Genomic DNA, 21,059 nt, shown 5'->3' with positions numbered 1-21,059 from the left:
ACTGAATATTAAATTCAATCATGTTATGGACAGTACTTTGTAGATGATATTTTACAGTGAGATCATTTATTAAATCTGTCTTATATATTATTAGATCCAAGATAACTGCTCCCTGTTAAGAGTCCATGATATAATGCTCTAGGAAACTATTCCAAATGCACTCTATGAATTCATACTCATAGCTACCCTTTCCAATCTGATTAACTCAATCAATATAAAAGATTAAAGTTACCCATAATTATTTCTCTGTTCTTTGCACACACTCCTATTACTTGTTGACCAGTTGAGGCAGGTAACCGCAACCTTTTTAAAAGAACTTGGATGACCATTTGAAATGTCATAACATTTCAAGGCTATGGTCCTTGTGCTGGAAATTGAGGCTAGTCTAGATACAGTGTATTTTTACAGCAGAGATTCAATGTACTGAAGGGTCTCTTCTGTATTGTAAGATTCTACGATTCAGTCAAGAAAAGAGGGACTCTTATGAAGAAAAGGAAGGGTAACTGAATGGTGACAGGGAAATCTCTGGACAGGTGTACATCCTTCACTGGCAGTAAGAGTGAATATAATCAGTTTGTTTTGATCCAAAGTGCTCCCAAAATAGCTCAAAATGAAAATTTCTAAATCATGCTATTAGAAGGGTTCAGCTGAAACGTGCTTGTATCCAATGACTATGACATTCACAGCACTGGAAAGGAGATCCTGCAGTCTTGTACCAGGACGAGCCACCTTACTGTGCAATTTAGGCTCCTCTTTAATTTGCATTTTTCTCTGCTTCTACATCCTACTCTTCTTCCAATGAGCAGTGTTTGTTCAGAAATTTCAACCTTTTCAAAAGCCATGGCACTGAGAGCGCTCCACAATGCATAAGACCTTTGAGAGAGTTCACTGCAGCGTGACACCCGATTGGTACAGGCACTAAAACTGCATCTTCAGTAGTGGTCCATATAAGCAGATTAGTTTGGTTATACCACCTCTGCTGTTCTGTCTCAGGGTCACATAAAGGAATGATTTTGGCCATCTTGTCCCCCAAAATCCTACCATTTAGGTTAAGCTGTTTTGTTTTTGCCAACAGCAAGCATTTAAAAATTGATGAACCCCAAGTACTAAATATTTTTGATCTTACCGAACCTGGCCTGTTATATAATATTTTGTGAAGCGATTTGAGATCTTCAGCCTTCGTTTTGCCCATGAAATATTGTATCCTCTCAATTTCTCCCAGCTTTGTGCCTCTACCTGAATAAAATGGAAAAAAAATCCATTATGTAGAATTATACTTTGTGCCTAAATTCACACCAGGATAGAAGGCAAGCAAACAGTATTTATGCAAAATAAAACATTTGTAATCAATTTTTTACTAATAGCTGATGTGGCTAAATCAAAGAGTGAAACTTTGCTGACCAGGAATTTGTTAGCTTTAATTCACAGCCAGTTCTGAATTGGCCTTCTTCAATGACACAGTAGTAGTTGAATATAATATACGTTCCATTACAAGCAAATCCAGATATTTTGCTTCGCACAAAATTTCCTCCCACTATCCACCAAACCTCATCAGCAAATCTTGTTGGGTCACAGCAAAACAGGACAAGGGAGCCAAACAGTTCACATGCTTTTGTTTTTAGTAGCACACCAGAATAATTTGCTAGGTAAAGTGCAAATATTAGGTGAGGAAAGGATTCTTCTTTGGTGTTATAATTCTTTTCGTTGAAAAATTCTAATGGTCATCATTTCAGCTTGTGCACAGAGATTGGATGAATTGTACAAAATAACACAATGGTTAAGTGATGGGAATCTTTTCAGGAACAGCGGGGAAGAACCTAATAGACACATATTTTATGTAACAGACATCAAACATCAAGCTGGAAAGATGTTCTGTCCTGTAGAAATCAGAACAGAAGGTTTGAACAAACAAGTCTTTTTTAAAGCTTAAAGTTCTTTTATCCCCATTTGGCAAAAATAAAACTCCTAAAACTATTTCAGAAGCATATCTAAACCCAAGAATAACTTCAAAAGATTGGGCTCTCAATACCTTGCTGGAAAGGGTGGCCTATTGAATACTTTTTTTAATATGTTCTATCACTGTTGCTTATGGAACAAAGAAACAGAAGCAATGCAGATACAAAATTAACTGAACGACAGGAAACACCGTATTAGTTAATGGATGGTTTGAGACTAGAGCGAGGTTTGTACTGGATTTCCCATGGGTCAGTGTCAGAACCAATGCCTTGCTCTTCATGACGGACATACATGAATTGGACTTTGGTGTACTGAGTGTAACTTGAACAGGATAGCTTAGTGGAATTGACAGACACGTGGCAAATAACAATTTTGTGCAAAGAGAATTGCGAAATAATTTTAGTAGGAAGAATAAGTGCACAATATAGGGTACAATTCTAAAGTGGATGCAGGAGCAGGACCTGGATATTATGTGCATTATTAATTGACAGGACAGGTTGAAAAAGTCACAGCATCCTGGCTTTATTCATCAATGTCAAAAGTAAATCATAAAAATATGAACAGGAATAACCCATTTGGCTCTATGAACTATCAGGTCAGTAACTAGTTTAAAAAAAAACAGGCTGTGCTGCTACTTCCCTTGCGGGCTAAGACACATTATCATGTTGACCAGTGGATGCAATAGCTTGGCAAGAGGCACTAATATCAAAAACAATGTCGGGTCTCTTCATGCAAGTGTCAACTTCAGAGATGGAAGATCTTAAATCTCAAGGAATGGCTTTCACAACCAAGAGCAAACATGTACCAATGTAATCATTCCAAAGTGGACAGTGTTCTGCATGTCAGTCAACACTTAGATAGCTGGTTGCTAATGTTATTTCAGTTGTCAATGGTTTCCACCATAGTTGTGGCACTCATCTATAGGATGAACTTTGGCAAGGAATAAACCTCTTCAGAACAAAAAGAAAAAATGGCCATGGTACAACTTCCAGTTTCTGAGGAAATAGCAAATGGTCAGTGAGTTCTACATAAAAGTCCATGTCGTCAAGATCTCTTCTTACCAAAACCATATTGTATACAGACTTACGTTAACTTTATTTTCTGTGGAGTTCTGCCTCTACCAATTGGAACACAATTGCATACTGCAGTCTTCTACACTGCAGTTCTAAGATTTGTATTTCCACATGCTATTTAATACACAACATTCAGCATAAGATTTAATGCCTTTCAATCCACCATGCATTCGTCTGCCTTAGGACAAATTACAGAAACTGCCACACAAATACTCTGCAATCCATTTAAATCACCAAAATTCAATGATGTTTCTCCCATCTTCCAACAAAAACAAAAATCCAGGCAATGATCACAAAGCTTTAAAATGTTTACCTTCAGGAATACTAAATGTGTCTTTTGCAGATGGTGTCACTTGTAGAGTCAGTCTTTCCACTTTTTTCTTTTCTCTTTTCCCTTCTACGATGGGGCTTCTTTCCAGTAATCCCACTGCATAATCAAAATGAGAGCATTCCTGTAAACAGAAGCAAAGTACTACACATCTGAAAGAAAAACTGAAAGTGCTGAAGAAACTGAGACAGCCTGGCAGCATCTGTGGATAGAGAAATAGTTAATCATTTCAAACTAGAATCCAGAAGAGGCATCAAATTGGACTTGAAACATGAACTATTCCTCTCCACAGGTGTTCCCAGATTTCTTCAGTACTTGGTTTTTATTCCTATAAATGGAATTTGATTTCAAAACATTAAAAATCACTAGCTCAAATTTGCACTCTACCCCTCTCCTCCTCCTCCTCCTCCTCTTCACTCTCCAATTTTTCATTTTTTTCTTCTTCTACAATGGTCAAAGACTTATCAGGCTTATTTCTCCTCTTTGTTCCTTCAGCCTTGTCTCCTTTCTCAACTGCTGCCATCTTTGAATGCGTTTCTGTTGACATCAGGATCTCTACCAAAAACAGAAAATATGAATCAGGTCTTAGGTAATTTACACTATTATTGTCACAACATGTTTGAGGAATGCATCATGCTTAAAATTACTGCAGCTCTAAGCTTCAGTTTGTAGCACTTATTATCTTTACCAAAATAGTTCTGAAATCACAAATAACCTGGCTCCAATAGCCACTGATGATCAATATGACTTGTTTAAAATACAGACCAAGTATGGCAGTTAACCATCAATCGTTAATTGGTGAATTCTCCATTGAAATGTCTCTATCTCGACCACCTGTCAGGTATGTTTCCAACGGGTGGCAAGTATTCTGACTACTATCTGATTTGCATTGACTACAGTTTTACCGAAGGTCCTAGTTACCACAAATTGATGCAATGTAACCTTGATGTTAAGAAGTCATTCTTGCCTCATCTCTGGATCTTTGCATTATGGCAAAAAGACCTGAACTGTAGCTGAGATAACAAGTGTAGAGCTGATTGAACACAGCAGGCCAAGCAGCATCAGAGGAGCAGAAAGGCTGATGTTTCAGGCCTAGACCCTTCCTCAGCCCTCCTGCACGGCCTGAGCTCCACCAGCTCTACATCTTGTTATCTCAGATTTTCCAGCACCTGCAGTCCTTATTATCTCTGAAACAATTTTAACCCCACTGCGAAGCCTGTTCTAAGGATGCCTACCCTGAAGAAGTTATCCTCCTCCCTCCGGAAAACCTCAGTGGATCTCTCTTGTAATCTCTTCGGTCTTGAAACTGCTTGACCACGTCCTGAAGCAAACCAGGTACTGCAGCCACATCACCTTTCTTAGTATCTACCTATGGAACCAGATCATCCCCAATGGATTACAGTCCACATTCAGGCCTTCCCAATTTGGCCCCAACCATGACAATGTCTACATTCAGAACACTGAGACCCTTCTGAAGCGTTTCTCCCTGTGACTCCTGGAACATTTCTGAAGAAGGGTCTAGGCCCGAAATGTCAGCCTTCCTGCTCCTCCGATGCTGCTTGGCCTGCTGCGTTCATCCAGCTCTACATCTTACTATCTCAGATTCTCCAGCATCTGCAGTTCCTACTATCTCTGCATTGTAGCTGTACAGGTACAGCTTGGCTAGATTTTGGGGTTATTACCAGAATGCTGAGAGAACTATTATGTTTTCAGTGTCCAGAACCTCCAACTGTTTTTTGATATCAGCTGGAGTGAAATGAATTGGCTGAAGGATGCCATCTTGATGCTGTGGACCTCAGGGGCTCTACAAGGGACTGCTGACATATTTGTGGAACTGCATCTTCCACCGGGAAATGTGTGGCAGACACAGAGTTTAGATCCGATCGACTGCTTGTGAAATCATATGGCTCTTTCTTTCACCTCACCGCTCGTCCCCCTTAGCAATGACATCCACAAGGAAGATGGTTATGGTTGTTGAAGAACAATCATCTTAGTCACAGGACATCACTGCTAGATTTCGTCAAGGTCATGTCCTAGGTTCAAACACATTCAGCTGCTACAATGATCTTCCTTGCATCATAAAATTAGAAGTGAGGATTTTCTCTGATGACTGCATAACGTTGAGTACATGGAGTAAAACATGGACAACATCCAGACTTACACTGATGAACAGCAACTAGTAATCAAACAACATAAGTTGAGCAATGACTATCTCCAACAATTCAGAATCTAACTATCTGCCCAGGATATTCATGGCATTACAATAACTGAATTGCTCACTATCAACATACTGGGAACTGTCACTGACCAGAAAATGAACTGGACCATCCATGTAAATACTGTGGCTTTAGGAACATATCAGAAGCTGGGAATTCTGCTGCAAGCAACTCACCTCCTGTCTCGCCAATACCTGACTACAGTCTACAAGGCACAATTCAGCAGTGAGAATACTCTTCCAACTGCCCAGATAGATGTAGTTTCCATATTCAAGCTAAACATACTATCCATACAAAGCAGCCTGCTTAACTGGTACTCATCCATGCCCTTTACCATCCACTCCTCTAACTAATGCACAGCAGCAGGACACAGCATCTATAGAATTCACTGTGGCAACTCACCAAGACAGCTTTGACAGCATTTTCCAAATCCACAACCTCTAGCATCTCAAAAGGATAGCAGATACAAAGGAAACAATACTACCTGCGAAGTTTCCTGCTAAGTTATAAACCACTGACATAGAACTACACCATAATCCCTGCATCAAAAATCCTACAGTTCCTTCCTATCAGCATTGCTGACAATCCTGCATCCCAATGACTTTCGCAGTTCAAGGAGGCACCTCAGCATCACCTTCAAAGGGCAATCACTGACAGCCAGTAATCAAGTGTCTTGCACAAGTGACAGAGGAAGTGACCAGTAATGGCCAATCTGCCAGAGAAAGAAAGTCAACACTGTGGCACATGTTCTCTTGATTGGTGTAAACATCCCGTTACCAGCAATGACACCATGTTCATATAATACTGCTGCTTGAAATTTTTAAAAATATTTACCTTTATGCAGCAAATACTGCCTGTGCAACAGATACCCTTTGAATTTTATGGACTAAGCAGTGATTGCTAAGCAGTTTCTATTGATCAGACAGAAAGCCACCAGGAAACCTGAACAGACACAATGTATTTCAATAATTAATTTAAACATATTTAAGATGGACACATGACATTAGAAAAATGTCAAATCACCCTATACAGAACACAAACCACTTGTGGTTGCAACAGAGTGTCACTTTGTCATACAACATGCTATCAAGTATGGGGCTGAACTGCCTTCAAATTACTGTGCAGAACTATACATCTTGAATCAACAGTTTCAGTTTCTCTGCTGGCCCAGCAATTGTAAATTGAAAACCCACAAAAGCAAAATCAGAAAACAAGCAATACCACTTTGTATGAAAGTTTCAATTGCATTGCCTTAATCCGAAAGTTTTCAATGCGAACCGTTTAGGATTTTCCTCTCCCTCTCAATCTACAGGCATTTCCTTAGGTACTGAAGCTGGGATAGTTATCCATAATTCCTATGGATTTAGAAATGTAATGTGTTACTTTGACAAAATGGAAAACTTACAAAAAGGAGGAATGTCATCACTAAGACACTTTCGTGAAATTTGGCCGAATTTTATTTGGGATGTGGTAGGGCATTAAGTAACAGTTACAGACAAATACCGAACTCAGTCAAAAATGAGCGTGCGTCCCAATAAACTTTTCAGAAAGTCTTTGATAAGGTGTCACACAGGAGGCAGCAAAATAACATAAGAGCTCTTGGTATTGGGGCAAGGTAGGAATGGGTACAGGATTGGCTGATTGGCAGGAAGCAGAAAAAGAGGATAAAGGGATCTTTTTCAGTATGGCAACTACTGATTACTGGAGTTCCGCAGGGCTCAGAATTGGGACTACAACTACTCACACTATACATTAACAATCAGGACAAAGGAACTGTGGGCACTGTTGCTAAGTTTGCAGATGACACAAAGATAACTGGAGGGACAGGTAGTGTTGAGGAAGCAGAGATGCTGTAGAAGGACTTGGGACAGGTTGGGGAGAGTGAACAAAGAAATGGCAGATGGAATACAATGTTGGAAAGCGTGAGGTTATGCATTTTGACCGGAAGAAGAGGCGTAGACCATTTACTAAATAGGAAGGGCTTCAGAAATCTGAAGTATGAAACAACTTGTGAGTTCAGCATTTTCTAAAAGTTAACATGCAGGTTCAGTTGGCAGTTCAGAAGGTAAATGCAATGCTAGCATTCATTCCAAAAGGGCTAGAGTGCAAGAGCAAGACATACTGCTGAAACTGTATAAGGTTCTGCTCAGACCACATTTGAAATATTGAGCGTTTTAAGCCCCGTATCAAAGGAAGGATGTGCTAGCCCTAGAGGGCATCCGGAGGAAGTTTACAAGCATGTTTCTGGGGATGAAGGACTTATCATGAGAACTTTGGGTCCATATTCAATGGAATTTAGAAGAATGAGGAGGATCTCATAGCAAGTTACAGAATATCAAAAGGTATGTATGCAGCAGACATGGAGAAGATATTTCCTCTAGTAGGAGAAACTAGGACCCAAGGGCACAGCCTGAGAGTGAAGGGACAATTCTTTGGAACTGAGATTAGAGGAATTCCTTCAGCCAGAGTGGCTGATCTGTGGAACCCACTGCTGCAGATGGCTGTGGAGACCAAGTCACTGAGTGTATTTAAGACAGAGATACATAGGTTCTTGATTAATAAAGGGATCAATGGTTACAGGGCGAAGACAGGAGAGCGGATTCAGAAACATAATCAACCATGATCAAATGCACCTAATTCTACTCCTATACCTTACAGTTTAACTTGGTCATTTATGGTAAAACAGAATTGCAATTTTCAAGCAATACATTTTGTCGATTCTTACTAAGAATGCCAACACAAGATTTAGTTAGGATTTTTAAAAAATAGTTAGAAATTGAGTCAATTAATCACATGAAATACAGAGAGAACTGAACTTCAGGTTCAAAAGAAAGAAGTGAAAGCTCATTTTAACTTAAATTCCTGCAGCACACTTGATAGCAATACACTAATATTGTGCAGAAACACAATGGTTTACATTTATATAATACCTTTGATAATGACAGATTTCAAAGTATCTCAAAATTAAACACTACACATCACACAGAGATGATCAAAAACTTGAACTAAAGAGGTAGGTTTTAAAAAGGTCTTAAAAAGAAGAAAAAGGACAGCGATTTAACAAGGTTGTGCTCCCTTAGGGCCGAGGCAACTGAACGCATATTCACAACAGAAAATGATTAAGTGAAGGAATGCAGTTATACGTGAATTGAAGGGTTGATAGTAGTTAGAGATCGGAGGTAGCAAGAATAGAGGGATTTGAAAATAAGGATGAGAATTTTAAGTCAAGGTTTTTTCCAAGAGTCAATTCAAATCAATGACAGAATGATGGGTGAATGGGCTTAGCAATTAAACATGCTGATGACTAAGAACCAATTACTAAAAACACTGGTGACAAACGTAGACACAAAGACAGTTATCAAATGCTGAAGAATACAGGAAGTCACTTTGGAAGACCATATCAAACAGCAAGGTCAAAACAGCTGAAGGTGTTGCCAGCTTAAAAGGTAAGACGACGCAGATTCGCAACGAGCCAGTTCGGAAAGCAACCAGAGTGAAAAGCACAGCCAGCAGACACTGGCCAAGGTGAGAACAAGGAGGAATTTAGAAATGTGGCCAAGGATATGAAATTCAATGCATCAAGGAATAGGGAGCCAGTTTCAGTTCGCATGCATGGAAGGACATGATACCAATTCTGTTTTGAATGAGGTGAGATTGTTACGGGAGGGTAATAGATCACCAAGTAAGGTTTTTCAGTAATTGTGTCAAAAAGACCAGATAAAGGTTTCAGTTGCAGTGGGGGTAGAACAGGGATGGAGTGGGGCAATGGTACAGTAGGTAGTCAGTAGTTTTGAATGAAAGCTTTAATACTCATCACTGGATTGAATAGAACTCAAAATTTTGCACAATCTAATCAATTACTTCCAGATAATAATCTGAAAAGAGGCTGTTCACAGAAATTATGCAGTCAGTTTTTCATTTGATGATACTGTGGTATAGAATCCCACTAACACTGCGAATTAAATACAGGGTTGCTCAAGATCTTTTGAAAATCATGAAACAAGATGTGATTAGCTCAGCTGGCTAGCATGGGGTTTGATTCTCATTCTGCCTGATTTAGGACCTGCCTCCTTATTTTACATAGATAAACAAAACTACAGCACTTCACCATGGTGTTGCAAATAATCTCTAAAGACATGTGCCAGGGCAGAGAATGCAGAAAAGTTGACATGTGAAACCAGTCACCTCATGCAGTGGTGCTTGCTCTTTGAAGGAGCAATTTAATCAGTCCATTTCTCTGCTCCTTCCCCCAAACTCTATTTTTCCCTGAGATGCTGGTAGCTATTCTAACTATGTTCTAGAATATAACAAACAATAGACAATAGGTGCTGGAGTAGGCCATTCAGCCCTTCGAGCCAGCACCACCATTCATTATGATCATGGCTGATCATTCACAATCAGTATCCTGTTCCTGCCTTATCCCCATAACCCTTGATTCCACTATCTTTAAGAGCTCTATCTATCTCTTTCTTGAAAGCATCCAGAGTGTTGGCCTCCGCTGCCTTCTGGGGCAGACCATTCCATATATCCACCACTCTCTGGGTGAAGAAGTTTTTCCTCAACTCTGTTCTAAATTGCCTACCCCTTATTTTTAAACTGTGTCCTCTGGTTCTGGACTCACCCATCAGCAGAAACATGCTCCCGCCTCCAAGAGTGTCCAATCCCTTAATAATCTTATACGCCTCAATCAGATCCCCTCTCATCCTTCTAAACTCAAGTGTATACAAGCCCAGTCGCTCCAATCTTTCAACATATGACAGTCCTGCCATTCTGGGAATTGACCTCACGAACCTAGGCTGCACTCTCTCAATAGCAAGAATGTCCTTCCTCAAATTTGGAGACCAAAACTGCATACAATACTCCAGGTGTGGTCTCACCAGGGCCCTGTACAGCTGCAGAAGGACCTCTTTGTTCCTGTACTCAATTCCTCTTGTTATGAAGGCCAGCATGCTATTAGCTTGCTTATAACACTGCTTAAAAAATAATATCAAAATGTTCTCATTCACTGCTCTGATGAAACCCACCTGACATATTTCAGAAATAGACCAAAACAAATGATAAGACCACATGACATAGGAGCAGAAGGAGGTGATTCAGACAGAGTCTGCTCTGCAAGACAATCACGGCAGATCACGGGTGACCTGCTAACCCTCGACTCCAGTCTCCTGCGTTTTCACTATAACAATCCATGACCTGACTGATTAAAAACTCTCTCAGCCTTGAATGTACTGAATGACTCAACCTGGACATCTCTCTGCGACACAGATCACTACCCTCAGATGAAATTCCTCCTCACGGGTCTTAAATGCATAACCGCTTAATCAACAGTAACATAAACCTAGAATTTTTTAAAGTGAGATACATCGATGTCATCGTGGTCTGGCAGCACGTATGAAGACAAATCAGAGTTATGTTCACGCCGATTTCTCTTCACAAATGCTACCAGACCTGCTGAGCTTTTCCAGCAACTTCTGTTTTTGTTTCCCATTTTCAGAATCCGCAGGTCTTTTGGTATTCGCAACAATTTCGTATTAGTTTACAAACTCAATATAAACGGCGCTGGATGTTACTTTTCTGGAAAAGTTGTTAAAAATTAGACCACAAGACTTTATTTCAAAGGAGGCTGTTTGAATAGGTAAAAAGCTGGCGCAGTACTGTGAATAGAAGTTATGTTATTTCGCCTCGTAGCAATTTATTTTCCCAATCTTTCTTTTTCAAGTAAAACCGAAGGTTTATTGTTTACGTAACACGCTCCCGTGGTTAGTAACCCCTTTAGAATGGAAACAAAACTGTTTTGTTGCTCTAGACGATCTGATGGCGGGAAACACAAAACAGAGACAGAAAGATAATGGAAAATGCAGCCTTGTAGTTTGCAGAGAGGGTGGCGGGTTGGCGAAGAGAGATCGGGTTTAACTTGATGCACACTGGCTTTTTAGGTTACCGTAATCCGCACTGATTATGGTGCAATTTACTGGGGACAGATTCCGGCCCACAGTTTACAGACAATCCGTCCTCACGTTTATGAAACTGCTCCACCTCGGCCTTCTTAAATCGCGGCCTGAGCCTCACTTAGTATCCCTGGGATGCAGAGTGTAGACGGGCTCCTCGGTTAACCTGAGGCAAAGCTGCGGATTTCTGTCAGCTTGATCGGATTTACAAGTTGGCTCCGCCAGCGGCGGCCCAGGAGACGGAGCGGTTGCTGTTTTTACCTTCTTCTTCTGCATCTCTCCTTCTCTCTTTTCTCCCAGAGAAGTAACTCCGAAGGTCGGTAAGCACGGGGCAAGATGACTGGCGCGACACTTACCTGGACCTAATGTGAGACCGAGAGACGATCACTCAGACGGGCGTGCGGCCGAATTCAAGCCGCTGAAGCTCCTCGGTTCAAAATGGCAGTTGTGGCGCACGCGGGAAAACAACATCCAATCGGAGTGAAGAATGGGAGGAAGTGCTGAAGGGCCCTTAGCGACCGGAGAGGGAGCTGAGTATGAGTGTACTCGCTGCAAAATGAATGTGGAAACTGGTAATAAGAGATAGCGGGGGCGCGGCTTTTTTTTTAGTAATCTTCCAGGCTGTCGGAGGAAGCTGAGTGTTTCTTTGGCAAATGGCATGGCTGTAACAGGAAGCCAGCCTTTCAAAGAAAACATAAACATTCTTAGGATTAATGATATAGTCCAGCACCGCCCCATCCTCTGCTGCTCGAATGGCAGGCACCTGCGGTTGCTCCGTAGCCACAGACGAGAAGAAGACGCTTGGGGTAAATGGCTGTCTGCTACCTAGTCCGCTTTGGCCAGAACCAGGCGAAGCTACCCGCGAGGCGGTGCCCGAACCTACTCAGCTTTGCACCAGATGGCTAAAGATCCAGGGCGTGGAACTGAAAATATTAATTAACACTTGCCTCGAAAATAAAGTAAGGGCTGCCGTTTCACACACATGCACGTAAACGTGAAAGGCAGATTCCTCCAAGTATCGGAAATTAGTAAGAGTGCATGAGTCCAGAAAATTACTACCATGGTGATTTTGAGAAGTATTGATTCCCATAGGAGTGAAATTCTGCAGGGGTTTCTTTAGCTGACAGCAGTTTTCTAAACGTTGCCAGTCAATGACCATCATCAACAAGAGACCATCTAATTACCACTACTTCACATTCAATGACGTAACCATCACTGAATCCTCCACGATCACATCCATGAGCATATCATTGACCAGAAACTTAACTGGACTTGCTATGTAAATACAGTAGTTATAGGACCAGTCAGAGTTTAGGAATACAGCAGCAAGTAACTGACTTCTTAAGTCTCCAAAACTATCCACAAGGCACAAGTCAGGACTGTGATGGAATACTAAGATAATAAAATGTGAGGCTGGATGAACACAGCAGGCCAAGCAGCATCTCGGGAGCACAAAAGCTGACGTTTCGGGCCTGTTGGATGAAGGGTCTAGGCCCGAAACGTCAGCTTTTGTGCTCCTGAGATGCTGCTTGGCCTGCTGTGTTCATCCAGCCTCACATTTTATTATCTTGGAATCTCCAGCATCTGCAGTTCCCATTATCTCTGTGATGGAATACTACCCACTTGCCTGAATGAATGCAACTCTAGTGACACTCAAGAAGCTTGACATCATCAAGGCTAAAACAGCCCAATTGATTGGCACTGCATCCACCCTTGCCACCACTGACGTACAGCAGCAGCTTATCACCAAATGTTCAGAAAAAAATTACCAAAGATCCTTAGACAGCACCTTTCAAACCTGTGACCAATTTTATCTCGAAGGACAAGGGCAGCAGATACGTGGGAATACTACCAACTGCAAGTTCCCCTCCAAGCCACTCACCATCCTGACTTGGAAATATGCTGCTGTTCCTTCACTGTCACTGGGTCAAAATCCTGGAACACCATCCTAAAGAGCAATGTGGGTCTACCTACAGCACATGGACTGCAATGGTCAAGAAGGCAGCTCACCACCTTCTGAAGGGCAACTGGGGATGGGCAGTAAACGCTGGTCAGTCAGTGAAACTTCCATCCCAAGATAATTTTTAAAAATTCCTGTAAGTTGAAATACATTACTTTAAACAACTAAATTCTTACATTGCTAAATCAAACAAATGTTAAAATAAAACAAATTTAAATGTTTAAAAGAGTACATAGGTTTCTAACTGTAGTAAACCCACCAAGATGGAACCCTGGGCATGCAGTTTGCTGTCTACGGCAAGGGGCTTTTTCTTGTCAGATTCCTGGCCACCTGCTTGGGCCATTTCTCGTTCCTGTCCGTGTTGTGGCTAACTGATCCTTTTGAGAGACCACAGCACCCTACTTCCTGGCTGCCAAAATCTGGCTTTCCAAGGGCACTGTGCATGTGGGCTGCAACCCTTGGTGGGCTGCAGCACATTGGCCCTCCTTCCCTTCTACCGGTCCAAGTGGGTGCTAGTCATACTGGGCTGAGATTGTGGTGCATGGTGAATTGTGGCTTTCGGTGAATTGTAGCTGGTGGGAACTTGTGGGACAGCTACTAATCTGGTGATAGAAGATAGTGACACCTGCCTTGCTCCAGATGGAGTTTAGCAACTTTCCTGCTTTGTTGCCCTGGCTGTGGCTGTGGGGGCCTATAGTGTCAGTCGTGGCAACGGTGGATGTGAAGGACTGGCTTCTGAGCTGTGTCATGGCCAGCGTCCTGAGATAATTAAGGGAAAGATTTGGTTTTATAGGGTATGTTTAGGCCTCCATGCCAGGAGGAGCAACCCCATTCACAGAATCACCAAATTGTTGTAGTGCATAAGGCTGTTCAGCCCACCATGTCTGCAGTGGCTTTCTGATCATTTTATCAGTGCCAGTCTCCTGCCTTTTCCCTGACGTTTCTATTTTAAAAGTTATCCAAGCCCCTTTTGAATACCTCAACTGAGCTGACCTCCACCACAGTTCCAGGTAGAGCATTCCGGATCTTAACAACTGTTTGAAAATATTGATCCCTGGGGAAATCTACTAAAAACTTTTTTTCTAGCCTGAAAAATATCCATTAACAGTATTCTTTGTTTCCTACCATTTGGCAATTTTGGATCTGTTTGCTTCTATTCCGTTTTATTCCATGATCTATAACTTTTCTCACATCTGGTAATGTCTCTTGTAAGTACTTGTACAACACAAAAGTGACTTTGTTCTCATCAACATTCTCGGTTACCTCTTCACTTAATTCCAGCAAATTGGATATGCCTTTCCTTTAAGAAATCCATGTTGAGTCTTCCAAACAAACATTCATTTTTCTATGATTATTGATTATACCCTGAGTATTTTTTTTCTAGAAGCTTCCTCACCATCAAGATTAAACTAACCAGTCTGTATTTGCTGAGCTGATATTTTTTGAACATGGGTATACTGTTTGCATTCTTCAGTCCAACTGCTCCATGCCAACCAGACATCATAAGCTGATCTAGTCCCATTTACCAGCATTTTGTTCATATCCCTCTAAACCCTTCCTATTCACGTACCCGTCTTGATACCTGTTAAATTGTACCCTCCTCCTCCAGTAGCTCATTCCATACACTCACCACCGTCTGCATGAACAAGTTGCTCCTCTGTCCTTAAACCAATGCCTTCTAGTTTTGGACTCCCTTATCCGAGGAAAAAGGGTTTGGTTATTCACTCTCTCTGTACACCTCATGATTTCATAAACTGTAAGGTCACCCCTTAGCCTCAGTCCTCATATAACTCTGTTAAATCCAGGGAAGATTGAATGATTATTGTCAGTGCCTCTGCGAATATCACTTTTTCTTTCTTCACTGTTAGGGATGCATCTCACCTGTACCTTTATCATTCAGTACTAGCAGCTTATCCAATATATCAAACCTTATTAATTTTAAACACTTCTCCCAAACCTACATCCACTTCCACCTAGGAGGACAAGGGCAGCAGATATATAGGAACATCACCACCTGCATGTGCCCCTCCAAACCACTTGCTATCCTGACTTAGAAATATGTTGCCATTCCTTCACTGTCGCTGAATCAAAATCCTGGAACACCATCTCCAAGGGCATTCTGGGTCAACCTACAGCATGTGGGCTGCAGCAGTTCAAGGTGGCAGCTCATCACTACCTTCTGAAGGGCAACTAGGGATGAGCAATAAAATGCTTGCCAGCCAGCAATGTCTGCATCCCACAATTGAGTAAGAGAATAGAGGCTTTTGTTGTCAATTTTAATATTAGTTGCCATCTTTTGGCTTCTAAAAATTTTTCTGACTCAGGTTTACCACTAATCTTTGTCACATTTTATACTCTTTTTCTTTCATTTTAATGTCATTCTTAACTTGCTTGGTTAACTGGGTTTATTAATCCCCTTTTTAGAATCTTTCTTCTTCACTGAGATATGTTTGTTGTGTGTCATGAACTATTTTCTTAAATGCCTGCCATTATTCCTCAACTGTCTTGTCTGCTAAACACCTTTCCCAGTTCACTGAAGCTAACTCACCCCTTTGTCATGACCCTTATTCAATTTTAGCACAGTTGTTTCCAGCCCAAGTTTCTTACCCTAAAAGTACCATGGTATGGTCACTGTTTTCTAGGGGTTCTACTCCTCTTTTTACCACTCTTACCATTGATGTGCTTATTGACAACTTGGGGATTCCCCTTTATGTTAGTGACAAGTGTTTTTAAGGAATCCCTCTTTGCTCTTCCTATTTGTTTTTCCATCTCCCTTCTGAATCTTACATATTTGGTTCTCAGTTATATTTGTTGTCTGATGCTTAAGCACACTTTTTCTTCATTAACTTAATTTCTGCCTCCTTTGTCAGCCAGAGACCTCTGAATTTGTTTGTCTTACCTTTCCCTTTTGAGGGAATATACTTTGACTGTGCCAAACCATCTGAGCTTTGAAGATAGTCCTTAATTCAGCAACTGTTTTTCCTGCCAACTTTTCATTCCGGTCTACTTGCCCAGCTCTGTTCTTGCCCCATTAAAATCTGCTGCCTGCTAGTTGATTATTCTTACTCTGAATCGACCAATGTTATTTTTCACAGTCATCCTAAATCTATAAATCTAAATCAATATCATTGACTACTAGATGTTTTCCCATTGTCACTTGTCCTACTTGACCCATTTCATTCCCAAAAAACACTTCTAGAAGTGCCTCCTTTCTTGTTAGACTGGACATGTTACTGATGAGGGAATGCTTGTTCCTCACTACCACCCCCAATTTATATATGAAGAATTAATTCCCTTGTCATACATATAGCATGATGTTTACACATCTCTGTAATTTTCTTTGCAGGTTTATTCCTCCATATCCTCCTTATAGTTGGTGTTCTTTTGATTATACTGAGCAATGTAAATGCACCCTTCTTATTCCTTAGCCGTAGCCAAATTGATTCTGTCCCTAAACTCTCTGAATGTTCACATTTCTCCAGTACTTCAACACTTTCCTTAATTAAATGTGCCATCCATCCTCCTGCTATACCTTCCCTATCTTTTCTGAATATTTAACATCAATTGAAATGCAAAATCTTTTCTCTCAGATGATAGGTAATATGTGAAATTCTTTTCCCCATAGTGCACTAGAGGCAGGGTCATCAAATATTTTTAAGGTTGATTTAGACAAATTTTCAATTAACAACGAAGTCAAAAATTAGGAGGTTAAAATGTAGAGTTGAAAGCATAATCTTTTCAAATGCTGAAGCCATGCAGCCTACTTCTGCCTTTAATTCCTATGTGAGCAACTGACCAATTTCCTTGTATGTCAGAAAGAAACAAAGGAAGACTCAAATTTATATTTGTCCTTACAAGATAATAGGACATGCCAAACTGCTTTAGAATCATTGAATCCCTACAGTGTTTAAACAGGCCCTTAGGCCCAACAAGTCCACACCGACCATGAGAACATCCCACCCAGACCCATCCCCCTATAATCCACCTAGTCTCCACATCCCTGAACACTACGGACAATCTAGCATGGCCAGTCCACCCAGCCTGTACATCTTGGGACTGTGGGAGGAAACCTACACAGACACGGGGAGTATGTGCTCCATATAGACAGTTGTCCAAGGCTGGAATTGAACCTAGGTCTCTGGCTCTGTGAGGCAGCAGTGCTAACCACTGAGCCACCATGCTGTCCTAAACTGCTGAAGTCTAGCCACTGTGTAATGTAGGGAACATAATATGAGAACAAATAAGATAATCAGGTGACTGGTCCTCTTTCATATATTTTCTATAATTGATACTGCTCCAATGTAGAAATATAGAGTGGAATCTTATGTGGATCTAAGTGATAGTTATTGTGAGATGTCTGGCAAGGTGCATCTTGAAGTCAGGAGTAGCTTACGCCATCGTTTCTGTTTGTCACATGTAAACTTTGTGCTCAGCAGTGGCAAGTTGCCAATTATGGGGCATTACTCTTTGCTAAACACCTTTTTGATAGCACAGCTCATATCGTACCAAACACCAAACAAATTAGACATTCAGTAAACTTGACAAGGAAACTAGAGCAGATACCTGTTGAATTCAGCTTGCTGCTTTTCATGAATGACCTTTACAATAACACCACGCACCAACATGTCAGGGCACACGCTGTTGGCAGTAGTGGCATGCACCCCACACCCATGGCTATTGACACCCAATATATGCCAGCATTATCTCTGATTCATGTAACAAATGCTTCTGCTCCTTAATGCAGCTTGGACTACACCAGTAACTATCATTGTGATCCTGAAACAAGTACACATGTACCTAGAGTCATGCAGCCAGTTCCTGGACAGGAACAGGTTGTACATCCAGGCAGCTTGCTCGCTGTAATAGGGGACACCTCTTTTTGGGCCTTCCGAAATGTTCACAGCATCCCTGTCATACATTGCCTTTGAACATTTTCACCTCTCAGCTAGAGATGTTTTGTCTTGCAAATTAGTGCAGACACAAAGGAAGGAAGCTTGTCATGGTTGTTAGCAGGCCCCCATGAAGTCAAGGTGAGGGGCAAACTTTGTCCCAGCACCATAAGTCAAGGACAGTCTCTAATACTAGCTTATGGGTTCGGAAACAAACCGTCAACTGCTTTTGGGCAGTCATGATGTGGCCCACATTGGCGTAAGGAGCTGGATATCAGGCAGCCTGCTATTTGGATTGCAACCTTTTGGCCTTATTGTGATGTTGTTTCCCTCCTGGAGTGAGAGAGGCACATATTAATGGAGATGAAAGTGTTTGCACAGCTGTTACTTTTGGTGCCAGTGGGGAGGTGTCCCAAGTGAGTGAGTTAGCAACACAGTGCATGCAGAATTAGTGGTGTTGGGATGGTATGGATGACAGCAAGTGAGGAAAGATACTACATGAAATAGTGAGAGTGGTGGGAGATGAGCACAGTAACAGATAAGGTGAGTATGAGTTATTGGACTGAAGATGGTGGTCATTGACATTCGTCTTACTGTGATGTACATTCCACCAGATTGCTGAGACTGCTTTAACCTAGGTGACAACCTCAGACCAGGCTGGCACTGATTTTCCTCTGCCTGCCTTTTCTGGACAGAAGTCAGGAACCAAAAAGGGCAGCTTCAGACTGACAAGTGCTGCTTAGTCAGATGCACAACGGGTTTTTAAAAATGGTGCGGGCACCAGGGATAATGATGAATCCTGGGATATCCACTGATTGGTTAGTTGTTCTTGGACAGCATGTGCTAAGATGGGAATAGAATTGTACGTGAATAGGTAGCTTATGATGGGTAGATAGTTTAAGAGGTGGGTTTGGTAAGATAGATGGAGCAAATCCACTAAGGCCTTGTGGCAAAAATTTCTCCAAAAACATGCAGTGCAACTTGGGCTGAACCAAAAAAGTAGGATTCAGCCCACTGTCTTTCATAATAGCTTCTAACATTTTCCCATGACATATGTTAAAGAGGTTAACTGGCCTATAATTTCCAGTTTTCAGTCCCCCCTTGTTTTCTGAATAAAGAAATTATGTTTATGTTTTAATCTGATGGAACCTTCCCCAAATCTAGCAAACTTTAAAAAATTAGAACCACTTATTTTAAGACCATAAAATGGTCTCTTTGTCTTTTTTTTTCAGCGTACTAAGCAGCAGGTAGCAGTCATGTACCAAAAGGCTAATATTCCAAAGTCCCATTCCCAGCATGCACCCACATTAAATATATACATGGGTCAGAATTACAGCCTTTGACAATACCTCAAATGCGCAACCTCTACAAAATAAAAAGGCAAAGACGGCAGGCCATCATCTCCACTTCTCTCCAAGTTTCAATCTGACTCCGACATGCATTTTATTTCCTTCTTCATCACTAGGTCAAAATCTGGAGATCTATCACAGTTAGGAGGAAACACTTTCAGCGTACAAATCGCACATGTTTGAGATTGTTCATCAAGAGCCAGGCATGTGCAATAAATGCCAGCCTTGCGGCAACACCTATCTCCTCAGACTGAATATAAAAACATTGGGCTCTGGGTGATGTTCTGACTTTGTGCTGCAAGTGAGGGGCCATATTTCAAATCAATACAAAAGCTGAACTATTTAGTGCCCATAACATAATAAATCATCCTAAGACACATAATAGGAGCATAAAAAACAAAATGAAACATTACTTAAGGTGATATTATTAGCAGCAAGCTAAATGCTTAAAGGTATGTCTTCACCACCAGGGTCGTACAGAAGAAAGAGATAAACTTGCAGAAAGGTTTGGGTGGTATTCTAGAGGTTAAGGCAAAGGTGACCAATAGTGGACCAATTAAAATCAGGGAATTATTAAAATTATTGAAAGCACACATCTTGGAGGGTTGTGGCACTGGAGGAGATTGCAGATATGTGAATGAGTGAGGCCATGGGTAGGATAGAGATTGATATTAAAATTATCTTTCCCTTTCAATGTGTTGTATGACTGAAAGCTAATGTAGTTCAAGTACAGGGATTATAGCTGTTTTGAGTGTATGCCACAGTAATATGTTCAACAAAAGAGTTTAATTGAAATGCACTTAACACATCTACCTATGTTGTGATAACAAAGTGTGGAGCTGGATGAACACAGCAGGCCAAGAAGCATCTTAGGAGCACAAAAGCTGACATTTTGGGCCTAGACCCTTCATAAGAAACGGAATCCTATGTCGTGTGTGCTTCGTGGTAGAAGTCACATGACTGTGCCAGTTAAGGACAGTAAACGTGTTTGAATTTCAATTCAAACAAGCGAATGCGATTTGATCCAAGCAGTGATACAGATAGAAGAGTCCAACCAGGGAAGGGGTTATACTGGGGTAATAGGAACTGCAGATGTTGGAGAATCTAAGATAACAAGATAACAAGCTGAATGAACACAGCAGGCCGAACAGGAAAGCTGACATTTTGGGCCTAGATCCTTCGTTAGAAATGGGGGAAGGGAAGAGGGTTCTGAAATTAATAGGGAGAGAGGCCCGAAATGTCAGCTTTCCTGCTTCTAAGGGGCTATACTGGACTAGTTTTGGGAAATGAGCCTGGGCAGGTGGGTGAAGTTTCAGAGCGGGGGCATTTCAGGAGTTTTA

General features: G+C 41.3%; 1 protein-coding gene across 3 annotated transcripts in view; it reads right to left on the bottom strand.

Annotated features, from left to right (window-relative positions):
* Positions 1–12,013, bottom strand: part of LOC125462141 (protein DEK-like) — a 37,380-nt gene extending 25,367 nt beyond the window's left edge. For 2 of the 3 annotated variants that reach the window (XM_048551745.2, XM_048551764.2), the window contains exons 1-4: positions 11,878–12,013; positions 3,745–3,912; positions 3,343–3,456; positions 1,127–1,236 (exon numbers count right to left, since the gene is read on the bottom strand). In XM_048551745.2, the coding sequence (XP_048407702.1) occupies positions 1,127–1,236; positions 3,343–3,456; positions 3,745–3,904 (384 nt within the window). In that variant the 5' untranslated portion in view covers positions 3,905–3,912; positions 11,878–12,013. Of the gene's footprint in view, positions 1–1,126; positions 1,237–3,342; positions 3,457–3,744; positions 3,913–11,782 lie in introns of all 3 variants that reach the window. The other variant, XM_048551754.2, reaches the window with a different exon arrangement.
* Between the last annotated feature and the right edge of the window lie 9,046 nt (positions 12,014–21,059).

The sequence above is a fragment of the Stegostoma tigrinum genome, chromosome 2, assembly GCF_030684315.1.
Source record: "Stegostoma tigrinum isolate sSteTig4 chromosome 2, sSteTig4.hap1, whole genome shotgun sequence".
In the NCBI taxonomy this organism is placed as follows: Eukaryota; Metazoa; Chordata; class Chondrichthyes; order Orectolobiformes; family Stegostomatidae; genus Stegostoma; species Stegostoma tigrinum.
The sequence above is the reverse complement of the archived record's forward strand: the minus strand, read 5'-3'. Positions and strand labels throughout refer to the sequence as shown.